This window comes from Sciurus vulgaris (genome assembly GCF_902686455.1).
Source record: "Sciurus vulgaris genome assembly, chromosome: 6".
NCBI lineage: Eukaryota > Metazoa > Chordata > Mammalia > Rodentia > Sciuridae > Sciurus > Sciurus vulgaris.
Window position 1 is genome coordinate 172343401 of NC_136466.1, and position 19449 is coordinate 172362849.

General features: G+C 64.0%; 1 protein-coding gene across 6 annotated transcripts; it reads left to right on the plus strand.

Moving 5' to 3' along the window:
• The first annotated feature begins 10 nt into the window (after positions 1–10).
• On the plus strand, positions 11–18657 carry BRD9 (bromodomain containing 9). Of its 6 annotated transcripts, none has more exons than XM_079144549.1 (16): positions 11–154; positions 1539–1753; positions 1856–1988; positions 3368–3428; positions 3747–3891; positions 5224–5334; positions 5817–5992; positions 8457–8589; positions 9980–10055; positions 10927–11022; positions 11644–11776; positions 13218–13329; positions 15437–15475; positions 16190–16289; positions 17306–17473; positions 17948–18657. In XM_079144549.1, exons 1-16 carry the CDS (start codon positions 103–105, stop codon positions 18043–18045), a joined length of 1848 nt encoding a protein of 615 aa, XP_079000675.1. In that variant the 5' UTR covers positions 11–102; the 3' UTR covers positions 18046–18657. The 6 variants fall into 6 exon arrangements, with proteins under 6 accessions (XP_079000675.1, XP_079000676.1, XP_079000677.1 ...); XM_079144550.1 differs by having other exon boundaries at positions 5877–5992; positions 17948–18656; XM_079144551.1 differs by having other exon boundaries at positions 5880–5992; positions 17948–18656.
• The last annotated feature ends 792 nt before the right edge of the window (positions 18658–19449 follow it).

Below are 19449 nucleotides of genomic sequence, written 5' to 3' on the forward strand. Positions count from 1 at the left end.
CTCCCTGACCCGGAAGCGCTCGGCAGCGGCGGGGCCACTTCCGGCGGGTGCGGGCCGGGCCTCGGGCGGCCGCGCTCCCGCGGGTCCGCCGCCGCCGCTGTCATGGGCAAGAAGCACAAGAAGCACAAGGCCGAGTGGCGCTCGTCCTACGAGGGTGCGCGGGGAGGGGCCTGGGGGCCTGGGGGCCTGGGCGGGGAGGGGCCTGGGGGCCTGGGGGCCTGGGCGGGGAGGGGCCTGGGGGCCTGGGGCCCTGGGCGGGGAGGGGCCTGGGGGCCTGGGGTCCTGGGCAGGGAGGGTGCTGGGAGCCTGGGGTCCTGGATGGGGAGGGGCCTGGGGGCCTGGGCAGGGAGGGTGCTGGGAGCCTGGGGTCCTGGATGGGGAGGGGCCTGGGGGCCTGGGCAGGGAGGGTGCTGGGAGCCTGGGGTCCTGGATGGGGAGGGGCCTGGGGTCCTGGGGTCCTGGGGCCCTGGGCAGGGAGGGGCCTGGGGGCCTGGGCGGGGAGGGGCCTGGGGGCCTGGGGTCCTGGGCAGGGAGGGTGCTGGAAGCCTGGGGTCCTGGATGGGGAGGGGCCTGGGGTCCTGGGGTCCTGGGGCCCTGGGCAGGGAGGGGCCTGGGGGCCTGGGCGGGGAGGGGCCTGGGGGCCTGGGGTCCTGGGCAGGGAGGGTGCTGGGAGCCTGGGGTCCTGGATGGGGAGGGGCCTGGGGGCCTGGGGTCCTGGGGTCCTGGGCGGGGAGGGACCTGGGGGCCTGGGGCCCTGGGCGGGGAGGGTCCTGGGGTCCTGGGCGGGGAGGGGCCTGGGGTCCTGGGCAGGGAGGGGCCTGGGGGCCTGGGCAGGGAGGGTGCTGGAAGCCTGGGGTCCTGGGCGGGGAGGGGCCTGGGGACCTGGGCAGGGAGAGTGCTGGAAGCCTAGGGTCCTGGGCGGGGAGGGGCCTGGGGGCCTGGGGGCCTGGGGCCCTGGGTGGGGAGGGGCCTGGGGGCCTGGGCGGGGTGGGTGCTGGGAGCCTGGGCTGGGGGTCACAGGATTAGACAGAGAGAGATCCTGGGCAGAGCAGGTGGGGGGTTCAGGATTGGTTGAAGAAGGGTCCTAGGGTTCTCAGCCAGGTGGCAGGTTTGGGCAGAGGGGCCTGGGCAGGGTCCTAGGCTCTGGGGAGAGGGCAGGGAGAAGGACCTAGGCCAGGGGTGGGGGCTCCAGATTGTTGTGCCAGGGACTGGCTGGTCCCAGGCCACCTGCCCTAGAGCACCCTTGCTGCCTTGCCTGGGGTTCTCAGGGAGAGATCCTCCCTGCCTTCCCCTCCCTCTGACTGGTGAGGGTATGACCTGCAGCTGCAGTAAGTGGAGGGGCTTCTGGGGAGGGAGCAGGGTCTTGTTCCTTCCATGCAGGTTGGTGGGGTTTGGAGGGGAGGGAGGAGCATTGCCAAGCACCTTGCCCAGGGTTCTGGCAGCTCCTCGACCTCACCTCAGGGCCACCGCCTTCTGGAACCTGGGTGTTCTGCACAGCTGCACTGCCGAGCACTCAGTGGCCCTTGGCCTGTGTGCAGATTACGCAGATGCACCACTGGAGAAGCCTTTGAAGCTAGTGCTCAAGGTGGGCGGGAGCGAGGTGACGGAGCTCTCAGGCTCAGGCCACGACTCCAGCTACTACGAGGACCGGTCAGATCATGAGAGGGAGAGACACAGAGAGAAGAAGAAGAAGAAGAAGAAGAAGTCGGAGAAGGAGAAGCATCCAGATGGCGAAGAGCGGAGGAAGCGCAAGGTGGGGGTTGTGGCTGGGCTCTGCAGTGCTGCAGGGCTCACTGTGGGCTCCTGTCCCCTGGACGGGGGCAGCGCCTGCAGCTGACACCTGCCTGCCTGGCAGGAGGAGAAGAAGCGCAAGCGGGAGAAGGAGCACTGTGATACAGAGGGAGAGGCCGACGACTTCGACCCCGGGAGGAAGGTGGAGGTGGAGCCGCCCCCCGACCGGCCCGTGCGCGCTTGCCGGACACAGCCAGGCAAGACGGTGGCCCTGCATCCCTCCACGCAGGGGCCTCTTGGGAGGAAGAGAGCTGTGCTCTCTTTCTGGGGCCCATGCCAGCGTGCTTGGAGCTGGGGTTCCCGCCCTCTTCCAGAGCAGTTGGCCAGGGACTGCTTGTGGCCTTTAAAAGCCTCTTCAGCCCACAAGCTAAGCATGCGTTATATGCTTTTAAAGACGTATAAAAAGAAAAAGACCTACCATGTGGCTCACTGCCTAGACTGTTTCTTATCTGGCCTTTACGGGAGAAGTGCCAATCACAAGTCTAAACGTATTTTTACCTGCCTTTTTGCTCCAGATGCAGCGGTGTTAGCTGAGCGACCCCTGGTTGGTCTCCCTCTAGAGATGGGCATGTCTGTGGAATCGGGTGGTCCCCTGGGAGAGGGCAGCCAAGGCCCCAGCTGGGCCTGGACTCCCCTCTGGTGCCTGCAGGCTGGAGGGAGAGAGGCTGGAGGTGGTCCTCAGGGAGCTTCTGCCATGGGCTCTGCGTGCCAGGACTGCCTGGAGTCCCAGCTGATGTTCTTTCCTTGGCACCAGTTCATTCCCAGGTGTCCTGCTGGAGTCAGCACCTGGGGCAGGCGTCCTGTGCTTCCCAGATGACAGGGAGACCAAGGCAGCTGGGTGTGAGACATTAGGGACATGACAGGGAGGTTAGTGCTGAGTTTTCCAGACCATTAGGAGCCACGTGGCCTGGCTGCCCAGAGGCGAATTTTGCAGAACTTGTGACTTGCCTGGCTGGCCATCTCTCAGGGGTCTTCTTCCTTGACATTTTCCAATTTGCAGCAGCCACAGGTGGTTAGGCATGAAGCAGCAGTCGGGTGGCCATGTGAATGTTAGCATAGCTGTCAAACACTGTAGCCCAAGGCACGTCACTCCTGTTGGAGGACCTGCACCCAGTGCAGCCCTGGTGCCACCGGGTTAGCGACGGTGCTATGTGCATGCACCCTGGTCAGTCAGGAGCATCGTGGTCAGAGCTGTAGGCACCACTGCACCCTCAGGAGAACTGTGTGGCACGATCCACGCCCACGCAGCAGGTGAGGACCCAAGGTCAAACGCTACAAGGTGGAGTAGTGACCAGGGACTCCAGGGTCAGCCTGCGTCCAGCCTTCCTTTATGCTGTACCTTGCCTGGGCCCAGTCGTGGCCTGAGCTGAGCTGGAAAAGGCTTGAGTGACAGATCTGTGTCCTGACGAATGTAAGGGTCTAAGGCTGGCGCTGTGGGTGCCTCTCCCACCCAGCTAAGTGATGGGAGCGCGGAGTCCCACCGTCTCTGTGTTGCAGTTCTTGCTTGAACTTGAAATGCCGCAAGACCGGACCCAGTCTCATGTGGCTTGTCTCTGCTCTCTTTCTGGACGGACAGCCGAGACTGAGAGTACGCCCATCCAGCAGCTCCTGCAGCACTTCCTCCGCCAGCTGCAGAGGTGAGTGCCTGTCTTCGTCCGCAGCCTCAGCCCAGCCCCGTCGTGTGTTCCCCAGGCCCCTCGCAGTCCAACCCGGATGGGCAGACCGCAAGGGGAGGGCAGCCGGAGGGTGGCATGGGGCAGGACCCAGAGACCTGGGGCAGGCCCTGGAGGTGGAAGTGCCATGCTCGAGATGCCCGATGCAACCTGGATGCCCGGGTTGAGAAGCAAAGTTAAACTCGGTTAATCGTACCATGTGTTAGGGTCCCAAGGATCTTTGTGTGGCTTAGAAATCTAAGTTTTAAGGTTTGCTCTCTTTAAAGATGTCTTTGCTTTCAGAAAAGACCCTCACGGGTTCTTTGCTTTTCCTGTCACGGACGCAATCGCTCCTGGATATTCGATGATAATAAAACACCCAATGGACTTCGGCACAATGAAAGACAAGATTGTAGCCAATGAATACAAGTCAGTCACAGAGTTTAAGGTAAGTCGATGCTACTTTCTGGATGTAGCATAGCTCTGTGTGTGTCTCAAACCTGTTGCTTGCCTCAGCTCGTTGCAGCTGGATGTGTCCACAGGCAGCAGGAAGGAAGTGGGTTGGCTGTAGGCCTTCCCTCGTTGGTCTGGAAGCTGAGTTGCATGCTGCAGGTGTTGGAGACCTTAAGCTATCGTACTGGTGCAGATAGGGCTCGTCCCTGCAGGTTGTGATGTGTCTGGTGGCCTGGCCGACTGGGTGTCAGGAGAAGTGTGATTTCCTTAATTCCAGTTTTGTCCTGTGCTAATTGGATGTTTGGTTCTATTATTTTGGGAATGCCTATTTCTCCTGAACGCTGTGCTCTTCACTCCTTGTGAGTCAGAACTTGCTTCTGGCGTGGGGGCAGGAGGAAAGCAGGTCATGCTGGTGCTGGGCTGCACCTGAGGGTGGTGGCTCTGGAGAGTTGCAGAGATGGCTGGCTTGGTGACTCACCATGGCAGTGCAGGGAGGGTGGGCCGGAGGACCTTCCTGGGAGAGACTGGCAAGACCAGGGGGCAGGCGTGAACCACTGCCCTCCCAGGTCCTCCCCACATGCCCCCCCACCCCAGCTGTGATCCTGTGAGTCGCTTGCTGAGTGACAGAGCCACAAGGGGGCAGCACTCCATCACCTGTCCTCTGGCGCTGTTGGCCCAGAGGTGCTCGGGCTGCACGGCCTCACCTGCCCTGGGGATACTGGCGTAGTGCTGGGAGCAGTTCTAGGACGGCTCTGTCGAGGGCACAGGTGGCATGCTTTCCACCAGCAGGGTGGTTCCAGTGCTCCTCACTGAGGGAGACAGGTGCCAAGGGATCTGAGTGACAGGAGTGCCAGCGTTTCCAGATGTTGGAGCTGCTTAGCAAGGCTTCCTGGTCCGGGGGAGTCTTCCTGATAGTCCTGGACAACCAGCTGTAGATGGCATTTCAAGTCTCTGCTTGGAGAGACCCCAGCACGTTAGAATCATGGTGCCCAGCTTCACCTTGTCCCCAGTTCCACCCAGAAGAACCGGACTTGTTGCTGCCAGGTCCTGTCTCCCTCCAGATCCCTGCTGCAGGGAGAGGCGGGCTGGGAGAGGGAAGCTCTGCAGCTGCCCAGGGAGGTCACAGACGGTGGCCCACGCTTCACTGGGAACTTCTCAGGCACGCACAGACCCATGGCAGGTGCACAGCATCCTGAGCCCTGAAGAAGGCCATCTGGCTCAGAGTGGAGTGGACTGCACTCCCACTGGTCGCCCACCCTCCCCCGGGCTCCTGTCCATGTGGCGGTGCCTCAGCCCAATGAGCCCCTGACCCGCTGCCTCTCTCCAGGCAGACTTCAAGCTGATGTGCGACAACGCCATGACCTACAACCGGCCCGACACGGTGTACTACAAGCTGGCAAAGAAGATCCTGCACGCGGGCTTTAAGATGATGAGCAAAGTAAGGGGCCCACACCGCGGCTGGGGCCAGGCCGCCGTGGCTTCCGTGCAGCACGGTGAACGACACCATCCATCTGCCTCACCCACCACCCTGCCCCGCGCCTCTGCTGGGCTCCCTCACCCATGCCGCACAGCTCTGAGGGCTCCTGGGGTGGTGGGAGGCCCTGGGCTGGCATGGACCCTGGAGTGCTGCCCACGGGTGTGCACCTGGCCGGGTGCTGAACCCACGCAGGACGGGCTTGCCCTCGGCTGTGCCAAGAGGCTTCCCAGGGCTGCCCGCTGTGCCTCCCTGCCTGCGGGGGCCACGGGTTGGTCCTGGTCACCCCCTGGGCTCTGGGCCGCATCCCTTGGTGCTGAGCACGCACCTGCTGGCGCTGGGAGCTAGCTGCGGGCCAGGTGAGGCGGGGCACCATCCCATCCCATTGTCATGGCCCCCTGGCTGTGAGGGAGAGGTAAAGTCCGCGCTCTCCTTTCTGATTCTAGGAGCGGCTGTTAGCTTTGAAGCGCAGCATGTCGTTTATGCAGGACATGGATTTCTCTCAGCAGGCAGCTCTCTTGGGCAGCGAGGACACGGCCGTTGAGGAGCCCGTTCCTGAGGCTGTGCCTGTGCAAGTAGAAACTGCCAAGAAGTCCAAAAAGCCGAGTAGAGAAGTCATCAGGTGAGGCTCCGTGGGTGGGCACCACGAGAGCAGAGAGGCCGTCGGTGGCCAGACGGAGACCGTGGCAGGTGCTTTTGGAGGGAGGCAGCTGCTCCAAGCCTTTGGGTCCTGCCGGGCACTGGGTGGACGCTGCATGGCCCCAGGGCCTTCCCTGCTGGCCTGGAGCTCAAGGAGGATGAGGGGCCCCGTGTGGGTGGCCGTGGCCTTGGCCTTGGCCTCAGCTCAGAGTCTGCAGACCCGGGTCCTCAGGGCACCTCTGTGGTGTGCTGTGGTCACCCAGCACACACTGTCCACAGTCCTGCCATCACAGCAATGCCTGCCTCTGGTGGACTCAGGAGGCAGCAGGCCATGTTGAGGCTGGCCATCTGGCGCTGGCCCAGGTGTGCATGGGGCCCTCTGGCCAGGCTTGCAGCACCTGCACCAACTGGTCATCACAGTGCCTGGCTGCCAGTGCTGCTGGTGACATTCCTTAGTCACTCCTGGTGTGTCCCCTTGGCAGGCCCTTTCTGATGGCCTCTGCTGTGCCTGTCCTGAGCACGGGAGGCTAAGTGGCCTGCTCTGGACGACCAGCACTGATGGCAACTAGTGTCTTGTCACAAGACAGGCTCCCCGAGCTTCCTCCATGGCTTCATAGATCCCAGAGAGAACGGCAGCCTTGTTGGTGGCTGTGTCATGTGGGCTGCGCTGGGATGGCGCCTGGTGGCCAGCCGGAGGTTGTTTTGATCACATCGGCAGTGAGGAGGTTAATTAACATAAGTACACTCAGTTTATCATTGGCCATATTCAATTAAATCCACACACACAACGCATGCACAGGTGTTCCCGAATGTTCCTGCTCCGGCCTGCTTGTTTTGACCTTGCCGTGATTGGGCAGCTGGCTCCTTGCCTGATCTCAACTGGTGTGGCCCCGCCCTCCGCCTCCTGGAGGGAATATAAGCGGGCAGTAGGCAGAAGGCAAAAAGCAGCAGCTAGTAGAGAGAAGAAGTAGCAGTAAGCAGAAGTAGCAGTAAAAAGAAGCAGAAAGAAGAAGCAGCTAGCAGAGAGAAGAAAGATGCAGCAGATAGCAGCAGGCAGTGGCAGAAGGCAGATCATAGAGCGGAGGACTGAAAACACACCTCTAGGTTGTAGATCATAGATAGCACCTAGTTCACAGGAGGCAGGACGCACCTCTAAGGAGAAGCAGCAGAACTCTCAGGAGAAATAGATCTCTGGTAAGCGTAGGAGCCTGTCTTTCTCTAAAACTTCCTCTAAAAGCAAAGTCTCTCTTTCTATAAGTAAAGCCTATCTTTCTTTCAAAGCTTCTCTTCCTCTAAAATTAAGCAAGCCTCTTTTCCTCTATGGGCTAGAGAATAAGCAAACAAGCAAGGAAGCAGCACAGGAATAGAAGTAGTTTATTTTCAGTCCCGATAAATACCCGTGCAATTGTCGCCACGGGCAGTGACACAGCCTGGTGGTCAGGAAGCAGGTGGGCACTGCAGGCTGTCTGGAAGTCCTCCAGGGAACCCTCCCCTTGGTGCCGTTGGTCTCAGGAAGGCTGAGCGTGGAGGCTGGCCAGTGCAGTCCCCTGCAGCAGCTCGTGAGACTCCCAGTGAGCGTGGCCCTCCACTGTCTCCTCCCCAAGGCACATCTGGCCCGTGACCTCGTGGCTCTGCTTTAAGCCACAGGGGCAGGACCCACGGAGTTGCACAGAGTGATGGGGCCGCACGTCTGTGCTGCGTGCCTCCTACAGTGGCCTGGGTCACAGGTGGAGAGGACGGGAGGGTGCGTTTCCGCATGCAGGCACGCTGCAGTGCCTCTGCCGTCCCCCTGCGGGGCGCCAGTGGCCTTGCAGGCACCTGGCCTCAGACCTGCAGAAAGTCTCGGAATGTCCAGATCCCAGGCTGGGCCTCGTGCAGACGCTCACTGGCACGGGCAGGTGTCGCAGGCCATGCCTGAAAGTCAGCCCTGTGCTGTGGCTCTCCATCCTTCCCGAGCTGGGTGTCCAGGTGCTGCGTGGCAGTGGCTAGGTGGGACACCCCCTGCTGCAAGTGTCCCTTAGCTGTTTGGACCCTGGCCGGCACGGGGCAGGGCCCTCGCACCTGCTTCCACCTTCTGCAGGGGGGAGGCCGCTCTGCATGCTGTGCCAGCGCCCGTGGCCGCATGGCCACACACCCTCCACAGTAGCCCGGCCACACTGCACTGGCCCCGACCTGCTGGCCACAGCACCCAGGTCTGCCCCCGTGCAGATACTCATCCCCTGGGCTGGTGTGGCTCCTGGGAGCCTCGGAGGAGAACGCTGTCATTTCTGTCCCTCCCTCCTTGGGGTTTTGCGAGCTCTCCTTCAGCTGGACTGGGAGCAGGGGCCCCACCTGCTGGCCTGCACCTGCCACTACTGCTTTGGGTAGACCAGGAGGCACGCTTGGGCCACAGTCCCGGCGCAGGCCTGCTGGGCGCAGGACTGATGCCTGGTGTCCCTGCCTCGCAGCTGCGTGTTCGAGCCTGAAGGGAACGCCTGCAGCCTGACGGACAGCACCGCAGAGGAGCACGTGCTGGCCCTGGTGGAGCACGCGGCCGACGAGGCCCGGGACAGGATCAGCCGGCTCCTCCCGGGCGGCAAGGTAGCACCCAGGGCCCTCCACCTGGCCACTCGGCCCAGGCACAGCCCGCAGAATCTGGAGGTTTCCGCTGGGGCCCTGTGGGGCCCGACTCCCGGGTCACAGCCCTGCCTTCACCCTGGGGAGGGTCCAGGTCGGGCCAAGCCAGCTCTTTGGCCCTGCTGGCTGTGTCCGCTTGGGCCAGTAACCAGCACGCATCCTCACCGCTTGGTGCCTGGCAGTGCTCCTTGTCTGCCTGTGTGCTGGCCCTGCACGTGCACGGGGTGGAGCAGGAGCTGCTCCCGAGCCCCGTGACCCCAGTGGGAGCGTGTGGTGCCACGCCCCTGCTCTGCCCACCTGCGCCCAGGTCTGCCATGCCTCGCCTGGTCTTTGTGAAGACCTACCACTCGTTGCTGTAGCAAGTCCCAGAACACACACAGGTCGTATGTGAGGAAGTTAAGCACACAGGTGCAGCGCACACCTGTGAGTCGGTGACTGAGAGGCTGGGGCAGGATGGCCAGTCAAGGCCAGCCTGAGAACTTAGAGATCCTCAGCAACTTAGCAAGACCCTGTCTCAGTGTGAAAAGCAACAGGCTGGGATGTAGCTCAGTCCTCGAGCGCCCCTGGGTTCAGCCCCCAGCACCAAAAAAGACAGAAACAGGAGGCGATATGGTCACACCTGTGGCGGCTCGGGGACCTCGAGAGTCAGGGTTGCCCATGTGGCCAGGTTCAGTCCTGTTGGCCAGGCAGGTCTGCATGCATGTGGGGCACCAGGTGCTGGGTGAAGCCTCTGGCAGAGTGGAGACACGTGGCCATGAGGCTCCTGATAGATCTGCATGCCCCCTGGTTGGCCTCTACTCAGCCACACCCTTGACTGAAACCTCCGAGTCCACCCCACACAGAGGCCACTTCCCTCTGACCACATGGCGAAGCCAGCGCCTGCTGCCCTCAACAGAGCCCTTGGTTAGGACCCTGTTGTGCCTGCTCTCCACCCACTGCCTGCCCCCATACCAGCACCCAGCGCTACCTCTTGGGTCTTCTGGGTGACCCTCGACGGGGTTGGATGCTCGGTGGTGGGTTCTAATGGAGCTGTGTGTCCTGTGGCCTCAAGGTAGCCCAGGCCCTCCAGACGGGGGCCTTGTCAGCAAGCTGGCTTGGCCCCGCTTAGTTCAGACCTGTGAACGTTAACGTCTGCTCAGAGCAAAGGTGTCTGTTTCAGGAGGGCCCCTTTCTGAAGGGCCTGGGAAGCTGCATGGCCGTGAGTGCCTTTGCCCCAGGGACCTGTGGAGGGCACCTCTGGCCCTGGCTCCTGGAGGAGCTGGTCGCTGCGGCTGGGGTCCACCCAGGCCAGGCCCACCTGGGCTCTGTTGTGGGGTGCTGTCCCAGGGCACGCTCAGGTGCTGCTTCCTTGCAGATGGGCTACCTGAAGAAGCTTGGAGACGGGAGCCTGCTCTACAGCGTGGTGAATGCAGCTGAGCCAGATGCCGATGGTGGGTGTCTCACCCAGGTCTAACCTCTGCCCCTTGACCCCTGTGCAGGCTCAGTGATACAAAGCCCATGTCGCTGGGTCACATGTCCCTGCTGAAGGGATGGCACAGCTGCCTGGCTTTTTGCCCCGCACACACCCTGGGCACCACACGTGCAGGAGGGCCGGTCGAACCTGCGGTGGGGACTCTGGGTGGTGGCAGCCTGCTGGAGGCTGTCTCCGGCAGTGTCACCAGGGCTTGCCTGCCGAGCTTCAGCAGAGAAGCACAGGGCTGATCACAGCAGGGTGGGAGGACTGGGGCCTGCCTGTGGGCGCACTGGCCCCAGAAAGCAGAAAGTGAGCCTCTGCCCCCCACCTGGCTCACTGGGATGGGACACCCACTGCACGCGGGGAGACTGGCATGTGGCACGCCGGCCCAGCTGCCCACGCCCTGGCGGCACTGCCTCGTCCAGCCCTGGTCGCAGGTTGGCCAGTGTTCCCCTGCGTGTGCAGGAGTCACCTTGACCCAAGTGAACGGCTTAGCCGAGTGAACGCGGTGTCCTCTAGAACAGGTGAGGCGTCAGTACTCAGGTCAGACCGCCCCAGGACAGGTTGCTATGGGAAATGCAGGGATTTGTGCGGAGCCGCGGCGTGGCGTGAGTGAGGTGGCCCAGCAGACGTGGCGGGCTGCCTCCGCTTGGCTGTCGGCAGGTGGGCGAGGCCCTGCCTGGGCATGGGAATGTCAAAAGCCTGAGGGCCCTGTGACGCCGATGGCATTGCCTGGGAGTGGCTGGAGAGGGGGACCTGAGACGCAGCTGAGAACCCAGGGCCACTGTGAGCCCTTTTGCCGGGGCCCAGGTTCTGGGCGCCTGCCCACAGTTCTCGTCTTCCCGCAGAAGAGGAGACGCACCCTGTGGACCTGAGCTCGCTCTCCAGCAAGCTGCTCCCAGGCTTCACGACGCTGGGCTTCAAGGACGAAAGAAGAAGCAAAGGTGCGCAGCTGGCTGCCTGTTCTCGCCGGGCGACGTCGGCGTCCCTGGCCTGTCTAGGTGCACGGGTGTTCAGAAGCGTGCAGCGAGCTCGGTGGTCGCAGCCCCGGGTGTGGGCTTCCTCCTGTTCTCTGCCCCTGTGGCTTTTCAGAAGCGGCCTTTCTGGGGTCAGGGTACGTCCCTGTCTGCCTCCCACTCCTGGGGCCAGTGCTGTCGGCAGGGCCCTGGGCTTACCCGGTCTCCCCAGGGAGAACTCCCGCCCCGCAGCCTCACGGTGCCCCCTGCCCTCACGGTGGCATTCTGCAGTGCCCTTCTCCAGCTCCACGTCCAGGCCCCCTGTGCTTGGGCCCTGGGCGCTGGCCATGCTGAGCAGCCTGCCGCCTCCCCCTGCCCCGCACAGCAGACGTTGCTCGTGCCTCCTTCCAGTACAGTCCTCAGCTGTGGAGGCTTCCCGTGTCCAGGGCTGTTCTGATGGCCACATGGCGGGAGGGGGCTGGCATCTGGGCAGAGTCCTCGTGGGGGTGAGCTGGCCCAGGGAGGCTCACTTGGGCCTGGGGACGGTTGCCACAGGAGACCCTGAGGCGCCGCGGGCTGGCTCTGATGCCATTGCTGTCCCCTCTCCAGTCACGTTCCTCTCCAGTGCCAGCACCGCGCTCTCCATGCAGAATAACTCTGTATTTGGCGACTTAAAGTCGGATGAGACCGAGCTGCTGTACTCGGCCTATGGGGATGAGACGGGTGTGCAGTGTGCACTGAGGTAGGCGTGGCGGGCTCCCCTTACCCTCAGCGGTGCCCCAGCCCTCCGCAGGCCGTCCCAGAGAGGACCTGTCACCACGACGGGCAGGGGACCCAGCTGGCTGGGTGGGGACTGCTTGCTTGGGACCCTGCGTTCCTGCTGCATGGGACGTGTTTCCAGAGCGGCCCATCTGCTGGCCACTCTGGCAGCTGGAGGCCAGGGCTGGAGGTTGAGGCCTGAGGTCCAGAAGCCGGTCTCGTCCCAGTGTCTTCTGCACACCTGTGTCCTGGTCTCTGTGTAGGACGCCAGCCATCTGGGTCAGCCCCCTGACCCTGCTTCACCTTCAGCACCTCAGCACCTCGCCGGAGCCCTCCTCCAACAGTCGTGGTCTGAGGTGCCGGGCGGGCCTCGACTGAGGAGCCCGGGCAGAGACGGGCAGAGTACAGCCGAAGCCACCGGGCTTCTGTGCAGCTTCCTCGGGTCTGTGTTCTCTGTGGCCAGACGTGAGCGTTCACCCCAGTGGGACCTCAGCAACGTTCACGTGGCAACGTGGCTGTGCTGCAGCCTCCAGGAAGTGGGACGATTAGCACTGGGGAGGCTGATGGACACCGAACCTGGCCTTGTGGCCGGAAAAAAGTGACGCGCAAGGGGAAGGGCCGCTCCCTGTGCTGGGCAGGAGGCCCCAGCTCCTCCTGTGCTCGGACTCTGCCAGGGACGCAATGCCTGCTGACTGTGTGGCGTGTCCCCGAGGGCCTGCCCAACTGTCCCCAGGACATGATCCAACTGCCTCAGGGAGAGCTGGCCCCGCTCCACCTGACTCCGAGCGAGCCGCCCCGGAGGGTGCAGGACATGGCTGCAGGGTTGCCCCACGGTGGCCTGACCGGAGGCCCGTCCTCCCCAGGTCCTTGTCCTGCTGTTCTCGTGGAGGCTGTCTTCTGGTGGAGGCCCTGTGTTGAGGGGGAGGCCTACTTCTGGACGGAGCCCTGTCCCTGTGCTTGCTCCCTGTGTGCTGGTTGGCTAGGGCAGATAGCCCTCCTCTGGTCTCTGGGACGGCCCTGGGGGTCTGTGTTGCTGCTGTCTTTTCCTGGCCTCTGGCTGTGGCCTGCTGCCTACCTCTTAAATCTTGTCTTTTCAAGCTGGTGCACTCCTTACGGCCCAGATTTCAGCCTGGCAGCAGTTGGTGACTGAGCGTGGCCACAGGCTGTGCCCCGTGTCCCTCTGGCTGGCTTTGCTCTTACCCCAATCTGTGTGCGTGGGCCTCCTCCAGGCTGAGCTGCCTGTGGCTGTTCCCGTGGCTTCCATTCCCCTGCTTGGTCTGCCCCTGGTGGTCTTTCAGCCATTTCGAGAATCCAGTGGATGCCGTCAGGTGCTCCCGTGTCGGGGCCCCGTGGACAGCCCTGGAGGACGGTCAGGTCTGGGGGGTGCTTGGGGCCTTTCCCCCAGGTGTCACCCATCCCTTCAGCCTGCAGGAGTTTGTGAAGGACGCTGGGAGCTACAGCAGGAGGATGGTGGACGACCTTCTGGACCAGATCACCGGCGGAGACCACTCGAGGGTGCTCTTCCAGCTGAAGCAGGTGGGCTGCGCCCTGCCTGCTGGTCCTTAGGGCGACAGTGAGCTCTGGCCTGGGAGGGCTCCCCTGAGGACACAAGCCTCCTGGCCCTGCCCTGGAGTGCCCTGTGCTGCTCTCACAGCATGGGGCGCCCCGCAGCCTGCGTTGGTCTCGCCCTGGCCTTGTCCTGACACCGCCGGGCCTCCTGGGGCTGCGTAGGGTTTTGTTCGCTGAGTGTTGTTCTCCAGCTTGGGGTCTGCAGGCGGCCGCTCCTGGAGCTTGCCCAGCTGCCCGGGCCAAGGGCTCCCGTGCCTTGTAAAGCAGGAGGAGGGGTGCAGCGGGCAGCTCCCGGCCGGCCCCTCTGGCCGCAGGCTGCCTGGTGCCGCCCACCATCCGCTTCTCCTGCGGGCCTGCCGCACCAGCTGGTGCCCGTGTGGTGGACGCTGCCTGCTCTCTGGCGCTTCCTGCTGGTGCCTTCTCCCGGGGTCGTGGCCCGACTCGGATGCCTGGGGTTAGCTCAGCTGCTGCTCACACTTCCTTCCCTCTGGGTTTTTGTGTGGGTGTGTTGTCAGTTTTGCTCTGACTACTTTCTGTTGCTATGGCTTCAAGTTCAAGTTCACCAAACCGTTCTGGTTGCCCAGCCTGCGAAGCTCCCGAGGTCGGGTGGTCTCATGGACTCCAGCCAGTTCTTCTTCCCGTCTTGCTCTCGCTGTGCCTGTGATGCCACCACAGGCTCCTGGAGGAGGGTCATCGGCCACCACAGTCATGCTGGCTGGACACAGGACGTCCACAGCCTGGGCGACTAGCCACACGTGGCTGCCCGGAGGTGTGCCTGCAGCTAGTCTGGGTGTAGCTGTGGCCTGTCTCAGCCGCACTCTGGAACCCAGAGAGGGTCGCAAGAGGGTATGGAAGGTTCTACGTGGACCCTCGTTTGGGGGCCGGAGATGGAACCCAGGAACTGCTAGGCAAGCACTTGACCACTAGCCACTCCAGTCCTCGTGGGTCATTTCATGTGGAGCTCACATTAGGATAAAAGTGTTTTCCACACGTTCTGAGAGTGACGTGGCTGCGAGACGTCCTGGCAGTGGATGGTGCTGGCACCCAGAGCTGGTGGCTTCTGCCGTCTTCCTGGGGAGTGCTGGCTTTCCTCTTGGCAGAAGGCTCACGTATGGCGGGGAGCTTAGTCAGTTGGGCACAGAGTGGCACTGCTCAGCTGTTCTGGTGGCATGGGTGGCGTTGGGATGCATCTGCACCCTGGACTCCGAGGGCATCTGGGCCCTGGCCCCAAGGAGGGCTTCCTGGGCCTGCCGTGTCACCTGCCATGCAGGTCCTGCGGACTCCTCAGCCCCGTGTCCTGCTTGGTCGCAGCCCTCGGGCTGCGGGTCCCTCTGGTGGGAGACCAGCCCCTTAGCAGGTGGCACTGCTGCAGGTGGGTGCCCAGCAGGGAAGGCGTTGCTTCTGAGACCCCCAAAACAAAAAGAACAGGACCGACCCTCAGGAGCGTTTTGTGACAGGCATGGACACACACTCTAAATGACCGTGTCTGAAAAACGTGTGCAAGACCGACCCTCAGGAGCGTTTTGTGACAGGCATGGACACACACTCTAAATAACCGTGTCTGAAGAACGTGTGCAAGACCGACCCTCAGGAGCGTTTTGTGACAGGCATGGACACGCACTCTAAATGACCGTGTCTGAAGAACGTGTGCAAGACCAGGAGGATCCCAAGGGAACCTCCTGCACAAGCACTGGACAGTGGACGGGATGCGCAGGCCCGGCTCTGCCCCTCCTGTGCGCGTACCCCATTGGCACCCAGTGTCTCGGGCAGACTGCCTGGCCTGCGTGGCTGTTGTCCCTGGCTTGTTCTAAGTGTCCTTGGCTGCAGGCTCAGCCTTGGGACCTCTGCCTCCGCGTCACCCACCCTGCAGGCACCACCCCCCAGCACCAGCACCGGGCTCGGCGGGCAGGGGTGCAGGGCCGCGGGGGCCGCCTCCTCCGCCAGCCAAGCCCTGTGAGACCCCAGCTTGCACAGGGATGGCTTGACGCTGGTGGGCGGAGCTCTAGGGCAGCGCGGCCCTCGTTGTGTGGTTGGCAGCCTTGGAAAAACCTGTGTCCGCTGTGTTCCTTTGCAGAGGAGAAACGCTCCCCCAAGACCCCCAGACGAAGTGAAGGTGGGTTTCTCGAGCGCATGGGAGCCGATGGGGTTCGTGTGGCGGTGCTGGATGTGACCCCTGGACCGCAGGACAGCGCCTGCTGCTCTCGGGCAGGTCCTCTGAGGAGGTCTGGGCGGCACAGGTGGCTCCAGGGGAGACTGTGAGGCCAGGCGCACCTTCCAAGTCCAGAACCCAGGGTTTCTGAGCAAACTGTGCTGCTATCTAGGGCGGGCGAGGGTCTCTGGTGTCTGTGCAGCTCTACGGGGGCTGGTGGTGCCTTGGGCCCTCGCTGCGGAGCCTGCCACTGGCCAGCAGGACCACTGCTGCAGACTTGCATCTCAGGCTAAAGGCTGTGGGTTGGGCCTGGGGTTCCCTTGGCCTGGGTGTGAGGGCAGCAGCTGGGCAGCAGGGGGCTGGCTGTGCCCTGGCTGGCACAGGCTCTCCCCAGGAGGCCCTAGGCTGGGGGGCGGCCACAGGACCTGGGATGTGCCCCAGCATGCTTCTGGTCCCTGGAAGACGGGTCACTGGCTCTGAGTGGTGGCAGTCATTGGGCCGTCTGGCAGTTGTCCCTGGGCGTGGACTTGTGTGTCCCCCGTGTGCTGCAGCCCAGAGTTCCTCCACTGCAGCTCCAGAGCCAGACTGCCCCTTGACATCCCAGAAGGGGCATGACCATGCTGACTTTGGCCCTGGCGCACAGGGTACCTCAGGTGAGTGTGGGCCTCTCCTCCACAGGCGGGGGACCCCCTGGGGGACAGCAGCTCTGTCTTGGACTTCATGTCGGTGAAGTCGTACTCCGAGGCCTCTCTGGACATGTCCGTGCTCAGCTCTCTGGGTGAGTTGTGCTGGGCATGTCCCAGTGGCCTCTTGCGTGGCCGCCCCTGTGATACAGAGGCATGATGGGACACGGGTGCCCTGCCCTAGCAGGGGGCTCCGGTTGGGCAGCAGCACAGCCTGGGCTTGCCAGTGGGCCTGGGGTCAGTGCTGAGGATGGGCCCTCAGCTGTGGAGTCTGCTGCGGCTCCAGGGCCAAGTCAGCCCTGAGCTGGACGGAGACCCCACTGGTGTCCACTGTGGCACTGGGCTGAGGCTCCCATGCCCTGGTGTCAGGGCCCCGTGGGCGGCCAGCGGGGCTCTCCTGAGCCCCTCGGGCAGCTCCTCTGGCTCCTGGGGAGGGCAGCTTCTGCCGCTGGCCCCAAGGTTGGCCTGGCTGGTACTGCAGAGGGTGGGCCTTGCTGTCCTGGCACTGCCCAGGCTCCCCTAGCCTGCCTGGACCTTGGGTGCACCTCTGGTTGCAGTGGGAGCTGTGGCACGCTGAAGTTGTCCCTGCCTCCCGGGACCCTGTCCCGACGCCTGCCGGAGCGGCTGCTTTCCCTTGCGGTCCGGGTGGGCAGGTCCAGGCGTCCTCCTGCGTCTGGGGTCCACAGAGGCTCACGGGCGCACAGCTTCCTGTGGCCTGCGTGTCAGAGGCACCAGTGCTGCGAGGCGGGGCGCAGCACGTGTCGCCCACTTGACCTCGGGCAGAGGAGGCCCCTTCAGGCCTGGCCACGGGACGCAGGCCATCTCAGACCTACACAGGGTCCTGGCGTGCCCAGCAGTGGGCCCGGGCTTTCTTCCCTGGCCAGTGGTGCCCTCTCCGCCCCAGTGTGCCTGCTGACCTTTCTGGGGTCCACACAGCAGCCCGGCACTCCTGTCCTCGGTGTGGGCCATGCGCCTGGCCCACAGGGAGCTCGGCAGTGTCCTCTGCCGGGTGCCCTTTGGGGAGCTGCCCGGCCTCTGCAGCCTGACCGTCCTGCTCCTGTGGGCCGGCTGGCTCAGCTGAGCAAAGGCGCCCGGCCATCTCCGCACTCAGGGAAGGTGAAGAAGGAGCTGGAGCACGACAGCAGCCACCTGACCCTGGACGAGGCGGCAAAGCTGCTGCAGGACCTGCAGGAGGCGCAGGTGGAGCGGGGCGGCTCCCGGCCCTCCTCCAACCTCAGCTCCCTGTCCAACGCCTCCGAGAGGGAGCCGCACCCCCCAGGTAGGGGCCGGCCCTGTGGGTGTGCCTCCCGTGCAGAGCCGAGGGGTGCACGGTGCTGCCGGGCGGGTGTGGCTGGTCCTTGCGTGTCCTCCACTGTTGGCCACGGTGCTGTTCCCGTGGACCCAGGTCGCCCTTCTGTTGGGTGCCCTCTGGGTGGGATGTCCCTGCAAAGGACGAGGTTGGCGCGGGCACGTCTGTCCTGTCTGACACTCACCCTGGGCAGGGGCTGCAGCCCAGGCCTCACTGTGCTGGGCCAGCCTCCCCCGTGGGCAGCACCCCACCCATGCTGCTCCTCTTGGCTCCTGCGAGTGCTGAGCATCTGTGGGCAGAAAACGTGTCGGCCTCCCAGGGCCGGCTGAGAAGACCAGCATGTCCAGTCCTGTCCACCTCGCGATCAGGCTGCAGCGGGCAGATGGCAGTCCTGCAGCAGATGGGTTCCCTTGGCAAGTGGACCCTGTGCTCTCACCCCTGCAGGCAGTCCCCACCTCAGCGTCGGGGAGCCGCCGGACGCGGCGCATGACCCTTACGAGTTCCTGCAGTCTCCAGAGCCTGCGGCGCCTGTGAAGAACTAGCTGCCGGTGGCCCCAGGGTCTGGCTCCGTGCCATCTGCATCTGCATTCCTGCCGTGAGACAGGCGTCGATCTCGTCCCCTTCGCGTGCAGGGGTGGCTGGGGCAGGACGCCCCTCTGTGCCATCAGTGGGCGGCAGAGACCCGGCAGCACCTGGCGCAGCCCTGAGAGTCCCAAGTGGCCACGGGCACTGGGGGTTGCAGTGGGTGCTGAGCCGAGGGGCCTGCCCCACCTGCACGCCTGGCGAGCCCACCCCTGCACCCCGAGGGCCGCGCAGGGCCGCCTCAGCTGGACCCTGCCGTGTGACTGCTGGGCCTGAGCAGTGCAGCCCCGGGGGGAGGGCGAGCTGTCTGGGGGCAGGAAGGTCAGCCGGGGGCCGTCCGGAATGGGCCTTTCCTGGAGGCTGTTCGATTGCAGAGTGCTGCATACAAACCCAATAAAGAGACTTCTAGGATGCCAAGAAGGAGACCCACCCTGCTGGGGGCGTCCTCTGCTGGGCCTGGCCCCTTGTGGGCCTCTGTCAGCTCCAGGGACTGGGCACAGAGGACGCTGGGTCCTGGGGAGCAGGACTGTGACTGGAGAGGCCTGTGGGCAGTGCGCAGTGCCCAGGAACACATGTGGCTCCCGAGGCGAGCGGCCCTGAGGTGCCACCGGGACCAGGGGTGTGTCCTCCTGGTGGGCAGAACACCAGCCCACAGCACTCCTTAGCCTGCTGCCCCAGCCTCCGCACTGCCACCTGCCCCAGGCTGTCCCATGCCTGGGGCCCCCACAGCCCCATCCCTGCATTGGCATGGCTGCCACAGGAAGACTGGCAGAGGCGGGGTGGCACCCGCAGCCTCGGGTGGGACTCCTGCCGAGTCCTCCCCTCAGCCCTTGGGCCGGACCCTTTGGTGTCCCATGGTGTGCCACAGCGTGACTTCACGGGGTGGGGACCCTCCCTGGGCATCCAGGTGTGCAGCCCTGAGTCCTGCAGTTGGCACATGTGACCTGGTTGGGGCACCTGGGCGGTGCCTGGAGGCCCTCAGGCTGAGCTGGTGCCCCCTCAGCCCCAACCCAAGCCACAGATGGAGTGGGGCACCCGGCTCCCCAGCAGCCAGCACCCAACCACCTTGACCCTCCTGCTCACAGCCTTCACCCTTACTGCAGTAGAATCCCCAGCGTAGAGCTGCTGCTGACCACATCAGGGTCCACAGCTGTGGTGCTGGACGTGCTCGTGGCCTGCATGGCTACCTCTTCCCTTGGGCTCCTGAATGTTAGGGCCCTCAGAAGCCCCATGCCCATCTGTCCAGGAACAGCGAGCCTTCTGGGGGGCAGGGACACCCTGCCATGGCCACGCCCACACCCCAGGCACTGCCCAGCTCCAGCCTGGCCGGCTGGGTCCTGCTGTGATCAGAGGGCCCTGGGCAG